The 25,333-nt window shown below is 43.5% G+C and overlaps 2 protein-coding genes across 2 annotated transcripts; both read right to left on the reverse strand.

The window, feature by feature from the left end:
* Nucleotides 1–9,297: 9,297 nt before the first annotated feature.
* LOC140376997 (uncharacterized) lies at nucleotides 9,298–14,022 on the reverse strand. The gene is made up of 5 exons (XM_072462244.1): nucleotides 12,283–14,022; nucleotides 12,132–12,160; nucleotides 10,999–11,024; nucleotides 10,334–10,924; nucleotides 9,298–10,268 (listed from the first exon to the last, which is right to left on the reverse strand). Exons 1-5 carry the CDS (start codon nucleotides 12,310–12,312, stop codon nucleotides 9,607–9,609), a joined length of 1,338 nt encoding a protein of 445 aa, XP_072318345.1. The 5' UTR covers nucleotides 12,313–14,022; the 3' UTR covers nucleotides 9,298–9,606.
* A 3,118-nt stretch (nucleotides 14,023–17,140) lies between these two features.
* Nucleotides 17,141–20,954, reverse strand: LOC140376998 (tapasin-related protein-like). Its single transcript, XM_072462245.1, has 4 exons — nucleotides 20,940–20,954; nucleotides 19,783–20,106; nucleotides 19,484–19,723; nucleotides 17,141–18,704 (listed from the first exon to the last, which is right to left on the reverse strand). The coding sequence occupies exons 2-4, from the start codon at nucleotides 20,081–20,083 to the stop codon at nucleotides 18,346–18,348; spliced, it is 900 nt and encodes a 299-aa protein (XP_072318346.1). The 5' UTR covers nucleotides 20,084–20,106; nucleotides 20,940–20,954; the 3' UTR covers nucleotides 17,141–18,345.
* Between the last annotated feature and the right edge of the window lie 4,379 nt (nucleotides 20,955–25,333).

Raw genomic sequence — 25,333 nt, forward strand, 5'->3', positions numbered from 1 at the left:
GCGACCACAGCTCCGAGCAGCCGCATCAACAATGGAGGCGGAGAACATGGTCCACTCGGACTCAATGTCCCCAACCTCCCCCGGGACATGGGAGAAGCTCTGCCGGAGGTGCGAGTTGAATACCCTACTGACAGAGGGCTCCACAAGGCGTTCCCAACAGACCCTCACAATGCGCTTGGGTCTGCCAAGTCTGTCCGGCTTCCTCCTCCGCCAGCGGATCCAACTCACCACCAGGTGGTGATCGGTTGACAACTCTGCCCCTCTCTTCACCCGAGTGTCCAAGACACGCGGCCGGAGGTCAGATGACACGACAACAAAGTCGATCATTGACCTCCGGCCTAGGGTGTCCTGGTGCCACGTGCACTGATGGACACCTTTGACCTTGAACATGGTGTTCGTTATGGACAAACCGTGGCTAGCACAGAAGTCCAATAACTGAACACCACTCGGGTTCAGATCGGGGAAGCCGTTCTTCCCGATCACCCCTCCCCAGGTGTCACTGTCATTGCCCACATGGGCGTTGAAGTCCCCCAGTAGAACAACCGAGTCCCCGGTCGGTGCACTCAGGTAGGACATGCGTTTGTAAAAGTTGAGACTTTCACACAAACTATTGGCAATTGCTTATTGGGGCATATTATTCAATGTAAATCAATGACATATTCGTTTTGTTGAGAAAATAACCTTTAAAATTATGTATAACTTGCTGGTATTGACCACGGAAATAAAAGTGATGATGTAAGAGAACTTTTGTTATTTGGAAACTGCGCGCCGGCGCACAGGTGGATGGTAACAGGTTAAAACATTTCCAGCAGGAACACAAGTTTGTAATCAGGATAACCTCTACATTGGGAAAATTCCTACATTTGTAATAAGGATTCATTGACATCAACGTCTGTCTCTGCTCCTCCTACCAACTTCTCTGTCTGGGTCAAGGGTCGCATCTCACGATCATATTAGGATGTCCTGGAAGGTACAGCCTGGTACGCCTGGTGCTAGAGAAGATCTACCTTCTTATGACTATTCATATTCTTTGTCCTGTGTGTGAGAAGCCCTCAGATGAGGAGCAGACGTCTGATGGGAACTTGTGAGGGACAGGACATGCATTTTTAATCTGTTAGTTTTGTAATCGTAGGGAATAAATTATTTGATTTCAAAGACAGAATCTTGTCTTGTTATTCTCAGCATATTAGAACCTAACAGTATCAAAAAGTATATTTGGAACAAGTTATCCAAATAAGTGGCAACTGTGCCAAATTGTTTTATTACAATTTTAGCTCCTCTATGATAATAAAAAAAAAAGAGAAGGGAAAAGGACGAAATGGAGGTGCAAGTTATATTCAAAGGGCTGTGCCAGACAAACCCGACGAACGGAAAAAACTTGTGGATGGTCTAATTCTGGAGCTGAAAGTGTGAGGAAAATAAAAAATACCCAGAACCATTTTGTGTCCAGAGCAGGTGTTTGGTTATGGACAGAAAAATGCACCAGACAAGCTTTATTTGTGATTTTTTTTCACAGAAGAAAGCGCTGCTTATTGGACTATTTTTTCAAATGGGATTACTTCATGAAAAATACACTTGGATATTGTTTTTTGTGGATGTAACCCACGTACTTTTATTGCAAATAGGAAAAACTACAACTCCCAATACCCCTTCTTGTCACGTGGTTTATGTATGTTGCGCGTCACGCACGCACTGCGTCACTTTAGCCAATCACGCGCTTGCCGGTTCAATATCAGCTTCCTGTGTGCCTCTCCGGGCACGGGGTTGGGAGAGGCGACAGGACGGCTGAACCAGGTACGCTTTGCAACAAACACCCGCTTTTTAATCATCTTAAATGTCGCCGGTTTTAAACTCGTGTATGTTAATAGACGCTTTATCAACCGCCGCTGATGCTGGACTCGTAGCGCGCAGGAAAACGTGGAATTTGGTGAGTCTGTCTGAGTTCTGTCTGTCTGTGTCTTCTTGTTGTGATGCATATTGCTTTGATTATTGATATATATAATATATATATATATATATATATATATATATATATATATATATATATATATTATATATATTCATTGCCGTGCCAACAGATTATTTATCTAAACAGGTATTTATATTATAAGTGTTTATTTAAATGTATTTGTACAACTGAATGTAATAAGTATTCACTGCATTACTTGTAATTTAAAGAGATGAACCAAAGAACCTAGAAGCTAGCTAAATGTTGGGTATTACACTGATGGACCTGTTTATTGATCGCAGGCCAGGTGTGCCCAGTGGGGTACCAGAACGAAGGATTAACTTGATGGCGAGCTGAGACCAGCCTGGACCCAGAACCAGAACTGAACACTGAACATTACAAAACTACAAACTTTCCAACATGAGCCACCTGCGGTATGGTAGGGGCTGATTCAGCCGTCCACTCCCACACGAAAGACACCACACACCTTGCAAACTCTCCCCTCAGTCACAGCGCTATATTTTTGGACAATACAAGAACTCGGTTGCTTCTTTTATGGACATTTGTACTATTTTAATTGAGATGTGCAAGTGTAACTATGTGTGTGTGCTTTCTACCGTGGATGTCTTGCACTGAACATTATTGAAACTTGGATTGTTATTGATACCACCAGAAATTGTAATACGCTTCAGTATACCATTGGAAATCTGCAGATTGTATATATTGTAAATATTGGTATGTTGGTCACTGTAAATATATAAGGCACAGCCGCACTTTGATTCGCTGGTTTTTGTATTATTACTTACATGCACCTCCCTGAGTCGAACCTTCTGATCTAGCCCAGTGGCATATTCTCACATATGCTACATGGATCATTACGGAGCGTAATAAAATCATAACAAGTGTTTTATGATGAATCAAAGCTATTTTCCAAGTTGATGCTTGCTGCCCCAGAGTGCATGTTGGATGACACAGTTTTCAGAATATGCTACATATTTGCCTCAATCACTTCATTGACTCATCCAAGAAACATTTATTGTGTCTAATATAACACCTGTCGTAAGTCAGTGCTAAAGTATAATTGTGGGAAAAGTCCTAGCTAAGGGCACAAGGTGTCTTTGACTGATACATGGGAAGAAAGCTGAAGGAATCTGACCAACTTTGTTTGAATTTTTTTGTTTGTACAACCCGACTACCTTTAACTGTAAGCAGGGGATTAAAGTCGGTGTGGCGAGATATTCCGACAGTAAGTAGTTATCAAATCCAGCAACGTTATGAGCAATAAACTTATAATCGCGATTTGTTGTGTCTAAAGAGTTTCACAAGATCACAAATACAGTCTTCAGTGTTAAAATGATATTCCAACAGAAAATAAGAGAAAGTGTTTGCAGTCACTACCAGTCTCTCGCTCTTAAAGCTACAAATATACATACAAAGTATAGTGTATTAATCAGACTTCAGAGACTTCAGAGACAATGCTCTGGCGGCAAGCAGAAGCTTCTCCCAGGTCTTCTTCAGGTTAATGATGTATACACCGTCACTTTTTCTTTTGTAGACGTACTGGTCCATTTGGAAGTCAAGGTTTGTTCCTCCCAAATGGGTCCCTGCAGCCAGGAACTTCAACACATCCTCCTCCTTCATTTGAAGGACATGTATTTGTCTCCAGTTGATTAGACTGTAACGGCCTGTTCACTGGTTTCTCCAAACGAGCAGTAAAACAGCTGCAGTACATCCAGAACGCTGCTGCTCGGGTCCTGACTAGAACCAGGATGTACCATCACATTAGTCCTGTTCTCAGGTCTCTGCACTGGCTTCAGGCTCAGAGAATAGACTTTAAAGCAGCGCTGGTTGTGTACAAGTCTCTCGATCCAGCAGAAGACTGGCATGTGGCACATGATGTGGAGACTTCTGGACGTCTTGATGTGGGAGATGATTGTGTCGTTCTGGTCTCTGAACCTCTTCTTGAAGTACAGCTCCTTTTGTGGGTTGGTGGAAACGCACTCAGCAGGGATCTGATTGGCAGACGCGGGTCGTGTGGTTATCCAGAGTTGAGCGGAGGGAAGCAGGCTCCCCTGAGGAGATTTACCAGCAGCACGTCCACTGAGATGGACTCTGTGGGGTCAGTCATGGCCTTGGTTTTGGTGAAGTCCAGAGGAAGACTGCACTCATCCATACAATCAAAGATGAAGAGCACCTGGAGGTCTTCAAAGCTGGAGTGTTCTGCTTGTGTTTGACTAAAGAAGTGATGAAGTGTCACCAAGCTGAAGCTTCTCTCCTTCAGCACATTGAGTGCTCTGAAAGTGAATGGGAACAGCAGCTTTATGTCCTGATAGGCTTTGCCTTCAGCCTAGCTGTAGCTGCTACCTGGTCCTGTAAAGCCGCTGAGGGGCGAAGCTGGTCGGGTCCTGTAATGTTGCGTGACGCGCTTAAGAGTAATGAATAAATGCTGGATCCGTATTACGTTTAAGGTGATTTAATGGTGCGAAGGTAACAGCAGAACATAAGCGGGTGTGAATACAGAGGCATGAATATTGCATTGATGAAGTGAGATGATGAAAAAGGAAACCAAAATCAAAAGGCGAAACAGAAGCGGTCAACAAAATTTACGGCTACCCAGAACCAAACTCTCCCTGCCCTGCGCCGCTGGAGAATTCAATTAAACATTTCCACTCACACACACCCATGACCACGTGACACCCCGCCCCTCCCCGGAGGAGCAGCTACACACACACACATTCACACAGTGCCCATAAACTGTCTCCTACACTAGTCAAGACTAAATTTCTGAGTGAGCACTGTTTTCCCGATGCCAGCCACGCCCTTTGTCAGCACTGTTCTGATTGGTCTATATGTGTCAGCTGGGCCTTTAAAGATGTCTTCACATGTGATGACTGTTTCTGCTGGGCCTGGTTTCCTGGAGGCTGTTTCCATGTGTCTGACCTCTTGATCCTGGTTGACCTCTGAAGACCCTCCCTCTGTGATGTAGAGCTCTGTGTAGATCTGCTTCAGAAGGGTGGGGTTTCCTGCTTTAGCGATGCCCTCAAACACACACTCACACTTCTGCTGCAGGTTACACTTCAGTTTACGCCCATAAACTCCAGAATAAGTCCCTGAATGAGGACAACAGACACAGCCCTGAGTCTCAGAGAATATAAAATGACTGTGAGCACCGTGTTAAATGTGTAAAATGGTCCTGCTGCTCCACAGATGCTCAGCCAGTTTCAGTTCAAGTTCAAGTTCAGTGTGACCTTCAGAACAGCCTCACTGCTGCTCCTCTGCTCTTCATCCTCATCCTTCAGAGGCTCTATGCATTCTGTACATTATACACATTATAAACAACACAAATCTAGTCAGAGTCAGATATGAGTGAAACAAGTTCTTATTCATCTGAACATTTCCAAACTTTATTGAATGACAGGCCTTAATTCTGGAGTCCAGCTGTGTCTGATGGTGCTGACCACTGGAGACCTCTGGACCTCTGCTCCACTCACTCCACTTAAACTTGTATTCAACACTTATGGAAACTCACAGCTCTGTTTCAAAATAAAGTGTATCTCCCATTGACAGGTCCTGAAGGACACTTTCAAAAATCTCTCTCTCTAAACTTGACAATTTGCAAATTGTTAAAGATGATTTACTCTAGAGACCAAGTGAAATTCTCCTCATGTTCTAAAGAATTGTATTTACCTCACATTTACTAAAGATGGTTTTGTTGCTTGGAGGTCAATATGTGGTAAGTTCTGCTCACTTTCAGATCCTTGTAAGATCATGCAGTGGTTCAACTTCTACAATGTAATGACACTATCCCATTATATACAGATCTCTCACAGCTTTCTCCTGAACTTTATTGGTTTTCCCATAGACCAGTCACTCCTGAGGGACTCACAGCTGGGACCAGGCTCAGACCAATGATGCTTGATCCTGAGACACAGAAGAAAACACACTTCAGCAAAACACATGGGTCATTATGACAAAGGTCTTTTTTTCTCCACAGGACGACTTGAGCCATGAAACACAACTTTTTTTCATGTTTTAAGTTTGAGTCTAAATGTATTATATTGTTATCACCTTTTTGATCATTAAAATATTTTTTTTTTCTTGAACATGTCCAGACTTTGTCCCAGATATAGGCCTGACAGTGACAATGTGAAGGAATGTTTGTTAAATCAATAACTTTCAAAATCCTTCAGTTTCCGTTACTTCTATTACTGAAATGTGAAGTGACTAATTTGATTTCTTTCTGATTTTTGCACCTGCGCATGACTTAAGGAGGCAAATATGGCACGAAGACAAACTGATAACTCTAACTCTTACGCCTCACTCGTGCTGCTTTGGTCAACACGCATCCACTCAGGTGTTCAGTGTGTCTATAACATTAAAACAATCAATGCAACGAACATGACACGTACATGTAATGTTTTTTAGTTTTCAGATGTATTTTGTGCATGTAAACAAGGACCAATCAGATCAGATTGTTGTGTCTTACTTACTGTGGATCATGTTTCTTTTTAAAGTCACTGTCTCGTCCAAAAGAGCGTTCACTTGTCACTTGTCCCCTGCTGGTGGTGGGAGGTACTGCGTCCTCTCCGTGCTCTCTGAAACTTGCTCAGTCCAGAGTCCTACAGAATGACATCACACTGTTCAACCCCGCCCACTCATCACATGGTTTAGTTATTGCTCCATAATATTCTATCTGAAATAGCACATTACATATACAAATAACAAACACATCAAAGTCTAAAATAAGTGTGTACATTTGTTTTGTTCTGGTTGTACATGTGTGCTGATCTGTCACATCAAACTAAAGGACAAACAAATGAACAGGTTGTTTACTTGTCCTCATATTGAAATAAACACAGACTACATGAGCCATCAGCCTGTTCTGTACAGTCTGCACTTTAGTCAAGTGTTTCATCTCATGGAGCCTCAAGAAAACACATTCACATCAAACTGTAATATATGAGATTCAAACTGAACTAAAACCAGTCACAAATTCAGTGGGAACCAAAAGGGCCAAAACAGGAACATTTATTTGAGCTGCATTTATTTGGGTTTAGAGGAAGTGACAGCAGCAAAGTCCTACACTGCCCCCTACAGACACAAGTACAGAAGCCCTGAGAGGCAAGCGAAAAAAACTTCGTTGTCTAAATTATTTTAGAATTCATAGGTAAAAAAAAATCAGGGAAGAAAAAGAAAAACAACAAAAACAAAGCCTTATTTAAAAAAATGCCATCAAAGTTCATTTGGGTTTTATGCAGCAAAAACCCTTGTGTGCTTAAACCTTTGGTAGAACACTGGAATCTCCTTTGGCCGGCTTGGGTTCAAATCCCACTGCAATCTACAATATTTTTAAAGTAGACGTTACAACAAATACAACTCATCCTTATCTTTATGAGTTTATGTTTTTCCTTGAATTGTAAGTGGATCTTGTCACACTATAGTCACTGCACAAGTCACAATGCTGTCAAGGGATTTTTTTTTGTATTATTGAACTTCATTTGTGCAATGCGGAGGTTTAGTGCTGCACGTCTGGCAGCACTAAACCTCCAAAATGGTGAAAATATAAATATTTTCAGTTAAAACCCACTACTTTTACTTTACTTATACTTAAAGTTGATACGACAGGTTAAACCACACATTTCACTAAAGCGTAGTAAACATGATTATATTTAAGATTTTACTCAAAATGTTGCCTATTTCCCTCCAGTTTGAAAATTGTGGTGTTTATAATGTCACTTCCTGGTTGGACACGAGCACAAGATGTGACACAACTGTTACCTAGCAACCAAAGTGTAAACAAGAGCCAAAATCCATATAAACTACACAACAGTTATGACTTCACCAATGATAACGCCTGATAAATGATTGTTTAAACGGTCAGAAGATTGTGTCAAATGCTTGTGAATCGTCTGCATTTTGATTGGAAGGTCGCTTATTGATGACATCACAAACGGATTCTCAGCTCCACTTCCTGTCATTTCAAAAAGGTTCAATTTCACCAAACTAAGTCCTAGTTAGAAACACGTGAACCTGTCATCGGCCCTTTAAGCATGTTTTGCTGCTGTACTTGTACTTTTACTTCAGTAACACAGTTGAGTACTTCTTACACCACTGTAAATATGTGAATGAAACCTGAAAATGGATGGATAAATGTGGGAAGAATCAGAATGACATGTATTACTTTCTTGGCTGATCACTTCTGTTTGCTGAATGTACTTTTGACAATAAGATCCTTCACTTCACACAAGAAGATAGTAATAAACATATAGAAGGATAAGATAGATGCTACAGTGTAAATCATTCATAAAAATCACTTCTCATCAACGCAGCTTTACAATACATTATGTGCAAAATACTTATGGCCTTATGTAAACCATAAAGTCTTCTGCATTTTATTATTATTATTATTATTATTAATTACTATAATTATCATTATGACTTTATGTGAACAGGGGCAGTGCACATTAATCAACATTTCTGTAAACGTATTAGTATTAGCTGTAGTTTAGCTCGTTTCCAACTGTCGTCGCAAGAAAAGTGTAAAATGCCAGTAATAAACAAAACTTACATTTACATTATATACAGTACAAAGATTATACACAGTACAAACATTATATACAGTACAAAGATTATACACAGTACAAACATTATACACAGTACAAACATTATATACAGTACAAAGATTATACACAGTACAAACATTATATACAGTACAATCATTATATACAGTACAATCATTATATACAGTACAATCATTACATACAGTACAAACATTATACACAGTACAAACATCATATACAGTACAAACATTACATACAGTACAAACATTATACACAGTACAAACATTATACACAGTACAAACATTACATACAGTACAAACATTATACACAGTACAAACATTATACACAGTACAAACATCATATACAGTACAAACATTATATACAGTACAAACATTATACACAGTACAAACATCATATACAGTACAAACATTACATACAGTACAAACATTATACACAGTACAAACATCATATACAGTACAAACATTACATACAGTACAAACATTATATACAGTACAAACATTATACACAGTACAAACATTATATACAGTACAAACATTATACACAGTACAAACATTATACACAGTACAAACATCATATACAGTACAAACATTATATACAGTACAAACATTATACACAGTACAAACATTATATACAGTACAAATATTATATACAGTACAAACATTATATACAGTACAAACATTATATACAGTACAAACATTATACACAGTATAAACATCATATACAGTACAAACATTATATACAGTACAAACATTATATACAGTACAGTACTTTACTGTTTTGGTAAGAAGTGAGTTATTCATATGTTGTTTTTCCTGGTCACACTATATCCAGCTTCATATGAGATTTCATGAGCAAAAACATTTTCGGTTTTAAAGATTGTCTTGGTGTTATTCTGCCTGAGCCAATCAGAACGCAGCATTCAGTTAACTGCTTTGTTCCATCTTTGTTCTGTTACAAAAGACACGTTTTCTTCTTGTTTCAGACCAACCTCTAAAAGAGCAGTTTGATTCAGGGAAGTTTAACAGCACCAGAACAAACGGGCAAGTTTAAGCAGGATTTCTAGATAGAAACTTGTTATTACATCATCATCTCCTCCTCCTCCTCCTCTATGTCGTCCATCACAACAGGGCTTGGCTCAGGTTTAATGTCCACCACAGTCACAGAAGAACCAAACCTCAGTCCAAACCCAAGGAACAGAGGCTCAGTGAAGGAAGAGTAGAAGGTGTGGAGCGTTAAGAGCTCTCCATTAGAGCGGATCTTATAGAAGGTCAAAGCCTCAGAGTCCAGGAACACGCCCACTCTGCCGGAGGACACTCTGCCCAAGGACAAGTCTCTTTCTCCGTCAGAGGGTACAGTAGTTTGGAGGTAAAGATCTGAAGCCATGGACAAATTATAGATTACGGTTTTATTGTCATTGTGTTTGGCGTAGATCTTCCTATTATTGATATTCAGACTCCAGGACTGATCGTTGTGTCCAAACTTACTCTTCTTTCCTTCTCCTCTCCGTCTGATTCCTTTGTAACTCACTGTTATACAAACCCACTTCCCTTTCCACTGCACCTCCCAGTAACAGCGCCCCCTCAGGCCAGTGGAGCTCAGGACCTGAGTCCAGTCTGTGAATCTGTCCTCATGATCTTCATACTCCTGCTCCTCCTCCACGTGGGTCACTGTCCGATTGTCCTCAGACAGTCTGAGTTTTCTGTGAGCCGTGTTTGGATCTAGAGAAAACTCACGAGAATCTGAAACACAGACAGATGACATCACTTCCTGAATCTTAATAATGACATGATTTTTGAATACTCACATTTCTTTATGTCTTGGATTATCGGGGGCTTTACCTCAGTTTGACTGTCCACCACAGTCACAGAAGAACCAGGTGGAAGTCTAAACCCTGGAAACAGAGGCTCAGTGAAGACGGAGGAGTCGAAGGTGTAGAGGCGTAATGGTTTTCCTTTAGAGCCGATCTTATAGAAGGTCAAAGTCCTGGCTACTGTGTCCAGGTACACGCCCACTCTGCCGGAGGACACGCCCACATCCCCAGGGACCTCATCCACTTTTTTTTTAAAGTTGTTGTGAAGAGCAAAGTACAGTTCTCCATCGGTCCACAGACTCCAGGACTGATTGTTGAGTCCAAACACACTCTTCGTTCCTTCTCCTCTCCGTCTGATTCCTTTGTAACTCACTGCTATAGAAACCCACGTCCCGCTCCACTGCACCTCCCAGTAACAGCGCCCCCTCAGGCCAGTGGAGCTCAGGACCTGACGCCAGTCTGTGAATCTGTCCTCATGATCTTCATACTCCTGCTCCTCCTCCACGTGGGTCACTGTCCGATTGTCCTCAGACAGTTTGAGTTTTCTGTGAGTCGTGTTTGGATCTAGAGAAAACTCACAAGAATCTGAAACACAGACAAAACATCTTGATGTGAGAATTACATTAATCTACAATGTGAATCTATCAAGTAAAACTCACACATTCTGGGATGAAAAGGAACCAGCCTGAAACACACAAGACGTAAAACAAATGCAAACATATATGAGTTTTCTGTCACAACTTCAGCCAGGCTTTTGTTATTTTTTCATTGGTCAATCCCCTTCAGTGCCACTACAACCAATCAGAAAGCTTGGAGTGTTCAGCATCAGCCAGCCAATCAGAGGGCAGACTCTGCCACTCTCTCCTGCTCTGCACTAATTGCTGATTTCATTCACCCGGCCTGCCCCATCTCAGTATATGTACCGGTCCATTTCCCTCAGTTCTTTGCCCGATTGTCTAGTGTGTTTTTCTAACTTCCAGCACCTGTAAAGCCTCGTACAGACCGCGGCGGCCGAATCGCGCCCGACGCAGAATTTAGCATGTTTACATTTGAAAGACAAACGCCACGGACGCGCATTCTCGACGCCCTGGACTCATGTCCGTAAAATACACTCAGCAGCAGACGTGCGTCCGAGTCGTCCTGCACATGCTCAGTGGAGGAGTTGTGCTGTGTGGCTTTTTTCGTGGTGTAAATGGAGTTTAATGTTGGACCATGGCTTTGGTTTATTAACTTTACAAAGTCCAAACGGAGGCGATGGGCCCCGGGGCCCCTCTGGGACCCGCATGTACTTCAGAGCTGAGCAGAGTTGGGTCTTTTTCCGGGTCGTGCAGCACGTCATCTCTGATTGTCTGCTGTGGCACATCTGCTGCAGAAAGCTGAACATATCGCGCCGGCTGCTTTGGACGCCTCGGGCGCCTCATACGTGCGCCCAAAACGTCGAGCGTATGAAATCGCGCCACAAAAATGAAGAAATTGTGCCGCGGGAAACGCACGACGTGCTCGATGTGCGTTTATGTAGACTTTGAATGTAAACTGGACGCTTCGGCCGCCTGTTTGTGTGCCCTTCTGCCCTTCTGCCCTTCTGAACCTTCTCTTTTGCCTGTTCCTACTGGCTTTGTTTGCTACGCGAGTTACTACTTTGTTTGACTTCTGCTGGTAATTAAAGCCTATTTCTACACCTGAACTGTTTCCTGTGTCGTGCTATTGGGTTCTGGCCTGCCATTTTGTGACACCTCAGTTTTCCATAGTGAAGTTAGACTAAGAAGTTTGATGTAAAACTTTGGTCACTTACGGTTCAGCTTCAGCTTCAAGTGAATCAGACTGAAAAACAAAGATTTCATCTGTAAATGTTTTTAATGGACTCTAGAACATCCAGGTCACTCAGTCAAATTTAAATAATCATTGACGTTTTCCTTGTATTGACATGAAGAGTTTTTTTTTACCTTTTTACCCTTTATGTTTTTCCACACCATAAAAATAGTGATGGAGATGAGACAGAGGAGGACGACCCCCACCACAGAGCCAACAATCACAGGTATATTTGGACCTGCATTTGAAAAGACAAATGAGAAAATAAGTCAGACTGGTTGTTCTAGTTTCCGTGGCAGACGACAGCGACTGGTCACAGTCTTCACATGTGGAAACGTGAAGCTGATTCTGTGTCGTTCACTTCAATCCAACGCTTTCTCTTCACACTGCAGACGCTGCACAGACCTGACGCGTGAATACACCTTTTAGGTTGTAGGTTTTGTCAGAGTAAAAGCTGTCTCACATCTTCAGGAAGATTTTAGCTGCATAAAACTGTAATAGGGAAAAAAATCCCGCGCACTGTCTTAGTTGCAAATGAAAATGTATTAGTAAAGAGGCAACGTTTCGGCAACTGGGCCTTCGTCAAGCAAGATCTGCATAAAACTGAAACGCAAATTCCCCATGTTTAGTCCTGACTCTGGCACCAGCAGGAGGCCGGTCCATGTTTAGTCCTGACTCTGGCACCAGCAGGAGGCCGGTCCATGTTTAGTCCTGACTCTGGCACCAGCAGGAGGTCGGTCCATGTTTAGTCCTGACTCTGGCACCAGCAGGAGGCCGGTCCATGTTTAGTCCTGACTCTGGCACCAGCAGGAGGCCGGTCCATGTTTAGTACTAACTCTGGCACCAGCAGGAGGCCGGTATATGTTTAGTCCTGACTCTGGCACCAGCAGGAGGCCGGTATATGTTTAGTCCTGACTCTGGCACCAGCAGGAGGCCGGTCCATGTTTAGTCCTGACTCTGGCACCAGCAGGAGGCCGGTATGTTTAGTCCTGACTCTGGCACCAGCAGGAGGCCGGTCCATGTTTAGTCCTGACTCTGGCACCAGCAGGAGGCTGGTCCATGTTTAGTACTAACTCTGGCACCAGCAGGAGGCAGGTCCATGTTTAGTCCTGACTCTGGCACCAGCAGGAGGCCGGTATATGTTTAGTCCTGACTCTGGCACCAGCAGGAGGCCGGTCCATGTTTAGTCCTGACTCTGGCACCAGCAGGAGGCCGATCCATGTTTAGTCCTGACTCTGGCACCAGCAGGAGGCCGGTCCATGTTTAGTCCTAACTCTGGCACCAGCAGGAGGCCGGTCCATGTTTAGTCCTGACTCTGGCACCAGCAGGAGGCTGGTCCATGTTTAGTACTAACTCTGGCACCAGCAGGAGGCAGGTCCATGTTTAGTCCTGACTCTGGCACCAGCAGGAGGCCGGTATATGTTTAGTCCTGACTCTGGCACCAGCAGGAGGCCGGTCCATGTTTAGTCCTGACTCTGGCACCAGCAGGAGGCCGATCCATGTTTAGTCCTGACTCTGGCACCAGCAGGAGGCCGGTCCATGTTTAGTCCTAACTCTGGCACCAGCAGGAGGCCGGTCCATGTTTAGTCCTGACTCTGGCACCAGCAGGAGGCTGGTCCATGTTTAGTACTAACTCTGGCACCAGCAGGAGGCTGGTCCATGTTTAGTCCTGACTCTGGCACCAGCAGGAGGCCGGTCCATGTTTAGTCCTGACTCTGGCACCAGCAGGAGGCCGGTCCATGTTTAGTTCTGACTCTGGCACCAGCAGGAGGCCGGTCCATGTTTAGTCCTGACTCTGGCACCAGCAGGAGGCCGGTCCCTGACCGGCACTAACCTGTTCGAGATGTACTTTGGTGCTTGGCCATGGAGAGACTTGTGCACAAGCAGAGCTGCTTTAAAGTCTCTTCTCTGAGCCACAGGGGCCAGTGCAGAGACCTGAGAACAGGACTAATGTGATGGTACTTCCTGGTTCTAGTCAGGACCCTAGCAGCACCGTTCTGGGTGCACTGCAGCTGTTTTACAGCTTGTTTGGAGAGGCCAGTGAGCAGGCTGTTACATGTCAAATACACTGTAGGACGTAAGCAGGACTACAGTTAAAGCATCGTAGGACTACAGGATCTTTTCTTGTTTTTTTATTAGAGTAAAAATCCCCACAAAGAAATCAGCTCAAAGTTTCAGTTCAGTTTGAAAAGTCTTCCATGCTGTGGTAGCAGCATAACAGAACACTAACAAACAATGATAAAGGTGAAACTGGGGCATATTTATTCTCTCTGCGAAAGAGCATAAATAAGGAGTACAAATTAAAGTTGATCGAAGATCAAATCATCAGTGTCAAAGTGGCACTTTAGACTAATCAAGTTGGGCTGCAGCTATCGATTATTTTAGTAATTGAGTAATCTATAGATTCTTTCTTCTATTAAACAAGTAATCAGTTAATTTTTTGCATTATTTTTTAAAAATACATGCTATAGTTCATAGTAATAAACAAATAACAAATTACACATTTTATTATTAATTTCACGTAAATTTGTCCCCAAAATGGCAACATTTCACTTCAGTCCAAACTGTTCTGTTTGTATATAAAGAATATATATAAAGGACTAATTAACTTGTCAGAATGAATTAATTTGTGTTTATGCCACATAACTTAAAATAAGAAACTTGTTTGTAAAACTTTATGTTGAGACCAGTGATCCTGCTGTTTTGAGGGGTAACGCTGCATTTTGTCATTTTGCAGCATTCCGTACAGCATTCCGTGCCGTTTCCATGGATGTATTGGCTAGTTCAAAGCACAACAGAGAGAGCGGCATAGTTTAAACTTGCGAGTGTGACTGGGAAGCAGAGTTTGTTGTGTGAATGAGCACAGAGGATCGATAGTATGAAACAGAAAGTCAGCTATGACGGGGCGAAAACACGGAGGCTAAAGTGAACAGCACACGGAGCTAATGCAGCAAAATGATTTCAGAGTTACAGCTCAAAACACCATGCAGAATGCCAACAAAAACACAGGAAATGTAGTTCTAATAGAATCTGCTCCACCCAATTTTAAGTTTTGAATCTGAAAGAAGTGAAAACAAAAAAGGGGGTGGAGTCTGTGCCATCTTTAGAGATGAAATTATTACCCGCAGGTTGTCTTTTGGGGTGTTTTCATCATTTGAGTATGTATCCTTTAAAATGGAGCTAAAACAGTCTCCATCCATTCTCTTCATTGTTTTATACAAGCCTCTCCAGCACTGCCAAAGTTTTATTGATGATTTTACTGAGATGTTTCAGTCGTATGCACAGACTTTGATGGTTTAGTCATTACAGGTGATTTCAATGTGCATGTCGATAATATTTGTGACAGAAACGCTAAAGAGCTTGATGCTGTCCTTGAAACCTTCAGTGGCAGAGATGCACTGTTTATGGAAAGGCCGTGGCTGGAGAGCCGCGGCGCGGTCAAATGGCCGCGCAATTTCAGGGACCGCTGCATTTCCCTTATAGCCCGTTATAGCCTCATGGCTAACCCTAACCCTAACGCTAACCCTAACCTTAACCCGGCGCGGTCTAAAACGGCGCTAAAACGCGGTCAAATAGCGCAGCCGGCACAAAAATAACATGGCAGTTTCGGCCGTGCGCCGCGGCTCTGTAGACACTCCCTTATGGAAATGATAAACTTTGAAAATGTCTCTTGTTCTAATGTAAATGATTTGTCTCTGTTACATCTAGTGTTTTGAATGTTCTGGACACCATTGTCCCTAAGAAGGCTAAAATGGTTAAAAATAAGCAGAAGGCACCGTGGAGAAATGATGATTGGGTCAGGGCACAGAAAAGGGAGTGCCGCAGGGCCGAACGGAAATGGCTTAAAGGTGCCATAACATGCTTTTTTTCACGTTTCGTAGTCTATCCTAAGTGTATAATTGATAATAATAAGGGTTGTGCAACACCCTTAACATAATAGTTAAGAAATATCACCCATACCTTGGACCCCCTCACCAACCCGGAAATGCAGACGGCTTGGTTTGATATTCGCCCCCACCCTTGCGAAGAACGATCTGGCTCCCCCGCCCAACCCGTGACGTAGTCTCAGCGAGAGCGTGTGTCCCCCGCCCACCCCTGACTATACGACCCCTCTCCACAGTGTAGAAATAACGCACATAACATAAAGTATACATTGTGTACTCGATGTGTAACACATTAGGTCATGATACGTCACTCGTCATGTAAATAAAATCATTATACATGTTCTGGAAATTTGCGTGAGTCGCACATGTAGCTTTAGTGTACTTACAGCTCTCGGTTCTCCATCGTCTTCTTTTATGGAGGGAATAGCGCCAGTTTATGTAGAACTAGGAAAAGGTATTTCTCTGAAATAATTGGAAGCTGCAGTAACAACTGGCGTGTCCTGTTGCCACAGTAACAGATGAACAAACCCTCCAGCTCAGCTGCCGTTAGAACTCATTTCCACATCCAAGTGTAATTATTCTTTAATGACAAAGTTCAGGGCATTAAAAATGCTAAAAATCCCACAGTGCAAAAAATAAACCTAAAACCACGTAGACACTGAAGGCCCGTAAAGACCGTGGCGGCCGAAGCGTCCAGTTTACATTCAAAGTCTATGTAAACGCACGTCGAGCACATCCTGCGTTTTCCAAGGCCCGATTTTCTCGTTTTTGCGGCGCGATTGGTGCGTTTTCGTACGCTCTCGGTGCTTTGAGCGCGCGTATGAGGCGCCCGAGGCGTCCAAAGCGGCTGGCGCGACATGTTCTGCTTTGTTTATCTTTCTGCAGCAAATGCGTCGCAGCAACCAATCAGAGATGACGTGCTAAGCACGACCCGGAAAAAGACCCAAAACAAACCCCGCAAGATAAAAAAAAAAGGTGTCTACAGAGCCGCGGCGCGGAACCCGAACCCTAAACCTGACCCGCGCCGCGGCTCTGCGGCCACAGCCTAAAAGAAAATCCTTAAAACGCAGCTCTTTGAGCAAATAATGATATTGACTAAACTCTGCTCAGCTCTCAGTATATGTGGGTCCCAGAGGGGCCCCGGAGCCCATCGCCTCCGCTTTTGGACTTTGTAAAGTTAATTAACCAAAGCCCTGGTCCTTTTTAAACTCCATTTACACCACGAGAAAAGCAACACAGCACAACTCCTCCACTGAGCATGTGCGTCACTCGGACGCACGTCTGCTGCTGAGTGTATTTTACGGACATGAGTCCGGGGCGTCGAGAATGCGCGTCCGGGGCGTTTGTCTTTCAAATGTACACGCGCCCAATTTCTGCGTCGGGCGCAATTCGGCTGCCGCGGTCTGTACGACCCTTTAGAGCTAACTCACTTTGCACCCGTAACTGACAAAACTATCCATGAGATCATCAACAGTCTGAGTTCATCTACATGCTGCCTCCATGTGTTACCCACCAGATTTCTAAAGTCTGTGCTGAAAAGTTTGTTAGCACCACTCACTCACATAGTTAACATGTTGCTTCAATCTGGAACATTCCCAATGTCTTGAAAACTGCGGTCATAAAGCCTCTCCTAAAGAAGAGCAGTCTTGATGCCGCAGTACTGAGTCATGACCGGCCCATCTCTAATCTGACATTTTGGGGCAAAGTCCTTGAAAAGGTTGTTTACAACAGCTCATGGATTTCCTCTTAATAAACAACTCATTTGATGTTTTTCAGTCAGGTTTTAGACCTCATCACACTGAGACTGCTGTTTCAGTCCAAGGGTCAGTACTGGGACCCCTTCTGTTCAACCTCTACATGCTGCCATTAGGTCAGCTGATACGCAGTGAAAATGTGTCCTATCACAATGATGCAGACGAGTCAGATCTATGTTTCACTGTCGGCAGGTGAATATGGACCAGTGGATTCACTCTGTCACTGCATCCAACAGATCAGTGTGTGGAGCACTGAGGACACGCTCCAGCAGCACAGTAGTGCAGGGGAGGGGCTGCTGCCGCAAAGGACTGTGGGACTCAATAGTTCTAGCAATTAAAAAGCTATATCTATCAGAAATTAATAACGATAAATTAGAAATGTTTTGTGGTCCGGATTCAAACGTAAAACGTTGACACCCCCGCTGTAGATCATTGTATTGTCTTGGATTGACAGATTACCTCACAAATAAAGTTCAAGCTGTTTCTGCTGGTGGCTACTCAGAAAAAACAGTTTGAGTTTTCGTTTTGAGTGTGTGTAATCCTTTAATATTTGTTCATTCTAATGTGACTTCAAAATCCCCAGAGGGCTGGTGGGGCCCTGGATCTCACGAAAAGAATCATTAGTTGCAGTTGTGCTGGACTCACCTCTGAGCTCTGTCCTGGAGAAGTGTGTGTGTGAGTCAGTGTGCAGCTCACACAGATACACACCCTCCTGCTCTGGGCCCAGCTCCTGCAGACTCAGACCACCCCACACTGAGACACCTTTCACAAACTTCCTCCAGGGGGCAGCATAGACCACATCTGCGCCGCTCTGAGTCACAATGGGCTGACTGTAGTTGAATGTCCACACCAGCCTCTTCACTGGAGACACGGAGGTCGTGCAGGGGATTGTGACGTGTCTAGACATCTCGATTGGAGCTGAAAACACAAATACAGCTGTAGGATTTATCACAATAAGATATGGCCTCAGTCAGCAGAGTTTTGAGGGCCAGTGGAAAGATTTCTGTCTTTGATTCCAGATCAAATGATCCGTCTTGTGCATCACACAATGATGTGTCAAATAGAATCTACTCGATCTCCATGTGCAGACGACCATGACAGTCCTGGACACATCAGCCTGACGTCCATGAGCGTAAAGCTCTCTTTGTATAGTTTCAGATGACATCAGACACACATAAAACGTTTTGATACGAAGCAGAAAAGCTGTCTTTAGGGCAGAGTTGGGGTAACACTAGAAACACGTCAGGGTTAGTGTGAGAGTGTGTCTTTACTCTGACAGACGTCAGTTTGAGGAGAAAAGGAGCGCTGCAACACAGGAAGAGAACATTCTGTCTCCTCTTTTGCTTCTTTAGAGAAACTCTTGTCTCTCACAAACTCACTAATAACTTCCTCAAACCAACGCCTTTCCTCTCCTCACACTGTGTCTCATTTGAATCATCTGAAGGTCAAACACACAAGAGTTGTGCTGAAGCATAAAGAGCTGCACACTGGACCATGAGGCAGGTCAGAGGACTTGCCTCATGGTCCAATGTGCGCTGAGAAAGTGTATCTTAATCTTGACCTTGACCTTGACCTTTTGTCATGGATAGTTTTTGGATCTGTTTGTTTGGTTAAATATTTGGTATAATAAAATACAGAGGAAACTGCTGTTGTGATACTGGGCTAAAAACAAATGGCAGAGAGAACAGGACCCTCACAGTGCAGACTGTAGGTGGCGCTCTTCCAGCTGTGGCGTGTGCTGATGTTACAGGTGTACTGCTGCAGAGGGTCAAAGGTGAGCGAGCTGCTGACGGAGTAGAGCTGGTTCTGTGTTTCCTGCACCAGCGTTTGGGGCCTGGCATCAGGAGTCCAGCTCACATTGGGCTGAGGGTAGATGTCCTCAGAGCGACAGACCAGAAGGCCTTCTCTCTGCTCCATGGTCAGGGCCGTCACAGGAGCTGCAGACACAGGAGCACCTCAGTGACCTCTACATTTATGTTCACAGACGTTTTCTTACCTTTCACTCTCAGCTCAATCCACTGCCTCGACCTATGGTCCGTTGTTTGGGCTTGACACTGATACTTCCCCTGGTCCTGGACTCTCACCTCAGTCAGACTCAGAGAGGCATTTCCTCTGGACATCTCCTCAGGAGACAGAGCTGTGCGCCCCCTAAAGGCTGCGTCCTGCTGGACTAAACCAGGTGGGTAAAAATGAACCAAATATTCTACTTCTTCTAACCCTAATTCTCTGGTTTTGAGCCACTGGATTACTAAGTTATCACCAGGTGTAAAGCTGCAGGGCAGGACACAGGTCTCCATGACGACACAGGTCACAGGAACCACTGAGGAGAGACAATAATACAGTTCAAAGTGGAAATAAATAATAGATTGCAGGTGAAACACTTTCATATTCACAGAGGCCTCTTCTCTGACATGTTCACATTTAGCTGTGTTTATGACTGAAGGGACTTAGGCCCTATCGGCCAATCAGAACACTTTATTTTGTAGAATACATTTCAAAATGTTCAGAAAAATATGTTACTTATCCATAAACTGTCGCTGCATTTTGGATGTAATTTATTGATGACACCGAAAGAGGAATTAATTTAAGAACTTAGAGCTTCCAGTTGTTTTCTACTTTTCATTTTATTTTTATTTTCAAAATTCCCCATCAAACAAAGAAATAATTATAAAAACATTCAAACCTTGACTCACTTGTGGTCTGGTCTTGGCCTCACTTGTGGTCTGGTTTTAGACTCACCTGTGGTCTGGTCTTAGACTCACCTGTGGTCTGGTCTTAGACTCACCTGTGGTCTGGTCTTAGACTCACCTGTGGTATGGTCTTAGACTCACCTGTGGTCTGGTCTTAGACTCACCTGTGGTCTGGTCTTAGACTCACCTGTGGTCTGGTCTTAGACTCACCTGTGGTCTGGACTTAGACTCATCTGTGGTCTGGTCTTAGACTCACCTGTGGTCTGGTCTTAGACTCACCTGTGGTCTGGACTTAGACTCATCTGTGGTCTGGTCTTAGACTCACCTGTGGTCTGGTCTTAGACTCACCTGTGGTATGGTCTTAGACTCACCTGTGGTCTGGTCTTAGACTCACCTGTGGTCTGGTCTTAGACTCATCTGTGGTCTGGTCTTAGACTCACCTGTGGTCTGGTCTTAGACTCACCTGTGGTCTGGTCTTGGCCTCACCTGTGGTCTGGTCGTGGCCTCACCTGTGGTCTGGTCTTAGACTCACCTGTGGTCTGGTCTTAGACTCACCTGTGGTCTGGACTTAGACTCACCTGTGGTCTGGTCTTAGACTCACCTGTGGTCTGGACTTAGACTCACCTGTGGTCTGGTCTTAGACTCACCTGTGGTCTGGTCTTAGACTCACCTGTGGTATGGTCTTAGACTCACCTGTGGTCTGGTCGTGGCCTCACCTGTGGTCTGGTCTTAGACTCACCTGTGGTCTGGACTTAGACTCATCTGTGGTCTGGTCTTAGACTCACCTGTGGTCTGGTCTTAGACTCACCTGTGGTATGGTCTTAGACTCACCTGTGGTATGGTCTTAGACTCACCTGTGGTCTGGTCTTAGACTCACCTGTGGTCTGGTCTTAGACTCACCTGTGGTCTGGTCTTAGACTCATCTGTGGTCTGGTCTTAGACTCACCTGTGGTCTGGTCTTAGACTCACCTGTGGTCTGGTCTTAGACTCACCTGTGGTCTGGTCTTAGACTCACCTGTGGTCTGGTCTTAGACTCACCTGTGGTCTGGTCTTAGACTCACCTGTGGTCTGGTCGTGGCCTCACCTGTGGTCTGGTCTTAGACTCACCTGTGGTCTGGTCTTAGACTCACCTGTGGTCTGGTCTTAGACTCACCTGTGGTCTGGTCTTAGACTCACCTGTGGTCTGGTCTTAGACTCACCTGTGGTCTGGTCTTAGACTCACCTGTGGTCTGGTCTTAGACTCACCTGTGGTCTGGTCTTGACCTCCTGCAGAGCTCCACAGCAGCAGCAGAAACATCCACAGCTTCATCTGAAACATGGAACAGAACAAACTTGTTCATGTGTTTCACGGTCACTTCAGCATCAAGCTTCATTCATTCAAATTTCATGAGAGTCAGCGGCTCTGTCAGGTGACCATTGATCATTAATTGAGTGTCTGCTTATGTCATAGAGAAGACACTACATGTTCTTGTATTTTTACAGAATTGTCCTGATTTTTGACGCATTTCAACTCCTTAACACTTTCACTGATTTCAACAAGTTTTACTCCTATATGATCGCTTTCACCGTCTTAGGGGGGCTATTGCTTTTGACATTTGTACAACTTGAACTTTTGGCAGTATTTGCAAAAGTATCAGTATTTTTCCCCATCGAAATGAAAAAAGAAAAATCAATTTTGGGGGATTTGTATTCATTTTCAATGTCTCTAGATGCAAAAAGTGTTGTTTTGAGCTTGATCAGGCGAAAAACCTAGGACAAGGACGATTTTGAATAAAGAAACTCCAAAGTGGCGGCGCCACTTTGATTCAACATGGCTGACTTCCTGTTTATCATACAGCGATGGGGCCAGGTGTGTTTTACTCGTCAAAGGTATCTCTATCAATATTCCAAGTCTGATGTGCCAAGGCAAAAAATTAAGAGTTTAATTTTTCTCTTTTTTGAACTACGTGGCGCTGTTGCGACTGGTGTTCTCGCAACCTCCGTTTTATTTGAGTTCGGGCCAAGCCAATCGCGTCTGTCGCCATGTGTGACATTCATCAATGTTCAGTACGTAGATGAACATAGCATTAGGAATATATTGTACCTTTTATTTGCAAAATATTATTAAAAACTAGATAATGTGCATTACGAGTGTCTGCATTCTTGCGTAAAAGTACTACATGTGTGTAGTAAAGTCTTTACTACACACTAAACAAGCGCTTAACATGGGGATGACGGTCGTCAACCTACAAATTGTCATTGATTTATGTGTGTTTTGGTTTACAAGCATTTTGAAAGGGATGAAAAAATGTACTTTGATGTAGACAAATTCAATTTGGCACAGACATCCTTCACGAGCAATGACCACATCTCCAGCTAAGATGCAAAGTGTTTATTCTCATAAATTAGAATGATAATTAAAAGAGGGAAGGAGGGAGGTGCACAAAGTCACAAACGCTGATGTGTGTGACCTGGATGCCTAAATAGTTTAGCCACAGGAAGCGGCGGGAAAGAAGTGTGGTCCTGCTCCAAAACTTAAGATAACAAACTTATCTTCATTTCTTGCCATTTTAAACAAAAAAGCCAATGACAGCATACATCTAGCTGCAAGTATGTTACCGTGGCAACATGACAAACACTGCCATAGACTTACATGTGTTTTGGATTACAGGCATTTTGAATGGGATTAAAACATGTACTTTGTCATTAACAGTTCAAATTTGGCATTTACTCTCCACATCACACTGAACATAAAAGCCAGTGGGGGACTTAACTCTATCTCGAACCGTGCGGTGGTGAAAATGTTGAATGAAGTATTATACAGTTTGTACTGTTTGTGAGGGAGGGGTGATGTAGGCCGAGGGATTAGAGGTGTGCCCTTCACGGTGGCAAGTACCCCGCGGTCGCAAGTGGGGCGAGGGCCTTTATCGCCGCGTGCGGCTTTAATTTGTCTTAGACTTATGAAACTTGGTACATACATACCTCAAGTAGAAAAAATATTATGACCCCACCCTAAATGGAGTCGGCCATTGTGGGCGGGACCCACCATTTTAACACCTCATACTTTATTTTTTTCCACCTTGGATTTTCAGTCAAAAGGCTTGAACATTTGTCAAAATGAACTTAACCCATGTGTGATTAGAGATAATTATTTTGATTTTTGATACAATTCCAAATGTGGGCGTGGCAAGCTCGTTAACAATTTTCATTTTATTTTTTTTGTGATAAAACTTGTGTTTCTCTGGAATGACATTGACCTATTTCCCAGCATTAAGATTCATTTTGTGTAAAATGATGAGCTGAACGCAATAATGTATAACATATATAGCTAAGTTATAAAAAGCCTCTACAGCGCCCCTTTGAACATCTAAATGAGGTCAAAAAATTTACTTAGTGTAGTTGGAAATGTAATCGCTAACTTAGATTCGGGAGCAGGACCACTCCTCAACCTCTTACCTCCCCAGCAACCACACCTCCACTCTTTAACCACGCCTCTTATTACCCAGAAGGCCTATATATGCACAGGCCAATCCCAGCATCTCTTGTTGTCTCTGCTCTCTCGACCCCTCCCTCCCACCCCATGTCTCTATCATCGTCACATTAACACATCACCATCCATGGAGGGGGGGTTCTGAATCGGCTGGGCTGATTACCCGAGACAGAGCCCCCATCCTGAGTCTCTACCCAGCCGTCTCTCATCGATCTCTCTCATCTCATCGATCTCTCTCTCTCATCGATCTCTCATCGATCTCTCATCGATCTCTCATCGATCTCTCATATATCTCTCATCGACCCATCATCACTATTATCAATAAACATTCTTTCGTATTTCATTGTTGTGGCGTGGTCCTTGCTAGTGAAGATGTAGCCAAATCAAATTCAGCACACACATTCTTCTTACCATTCTGATTGATAAAGCCAGGGATGGCATACCTCCATCAGCAAGCATGTTACCGTGGAAACCTGACAAATATTGTCATTGATTTATATATGTTTTGGTTTACAAGCATTTTGAAAGGGATGAAAAAATAACAATATAAAAAACAAATAATCATTTGCCCAAAGTTCTCTTTTTTGGGGGGGAAGATTTTAATAGAGCTTTTGTGAAGACTTCCAAGCTGAACGCAATGATATGCAAATGTAGAGGCTGACTAAAAAAAATGGCTTTCTAGCGCCCTCTTCAAATTTTATTTTCGTATCCCGGGGTCGCAAGGGGGGTGAGGGCCTTTATCGCTGCGTGCGGCTTTAATTCTTATTATTATTTGACATTGCCATGGTAACAGGCGTCTCCGGGATGGACACATCGCTTTTCTATCCCATGTTTGACCGTCCCTAGACGTCAGCACGCTATCTGCCTCTTCACACGTCTGTGCTGAGCGTATGCATCTTTTACCACAATTCTCTGGTCGACGCCTCCACCTGATGTGTGGCGCGTTGTATCTTTAAAAACGGACCCAGTCTCATCTGCCCCTCCTCAGATTTAGCTTTCACTAAACTAATTCCCAGACAAAACTCGACCAAAGCTTTTAGAGTTAAAACTGGCTCTTAATCATTGGGTCGGTGTGCCAGGCTCTTCTTGGACTTTGCAGTGGCCTTAGTGCCGACTGACCATCTGACCAGCGTGTGTTCTGACCCTCTCCCCAGGTTCCTGCTATGATGCTATGCTTGTGCACCGAGACACAATGGGCTATTGTGTCCAGCGGAATTATTTACATGTTCAATTGTAATTGTGTCTAAATAGTAGTTTTAGAATTGTAAAGAATTTCTCTAAAAAAATACCTTTTAATTAAAAAAAAAAATTGAAGGTGCTTTTTTCAGGCCGTCAAACAGTTAAAGACATAAAAGAGAAAATAAAATCCTTCCAGTGCACAGCTAAAC

Source organism: Eucyclogobius newberryi, unplaced genomic scaffold, assembly GCF_026437365.1.
Source record: "Eucyclogobius newberryi isolate DKJ021-1_F unplaced genomic scaffold, fEucNew1.0.hap1 SCAF_4, whole genome shotgun sequence".
Lineage (NCBI taxonomy): Eukaryota > Metazoa > Chordata > Actinopteri > Gobiiformes > Gobiidae > Eucyclogobius > Eucyclogobius newberryi.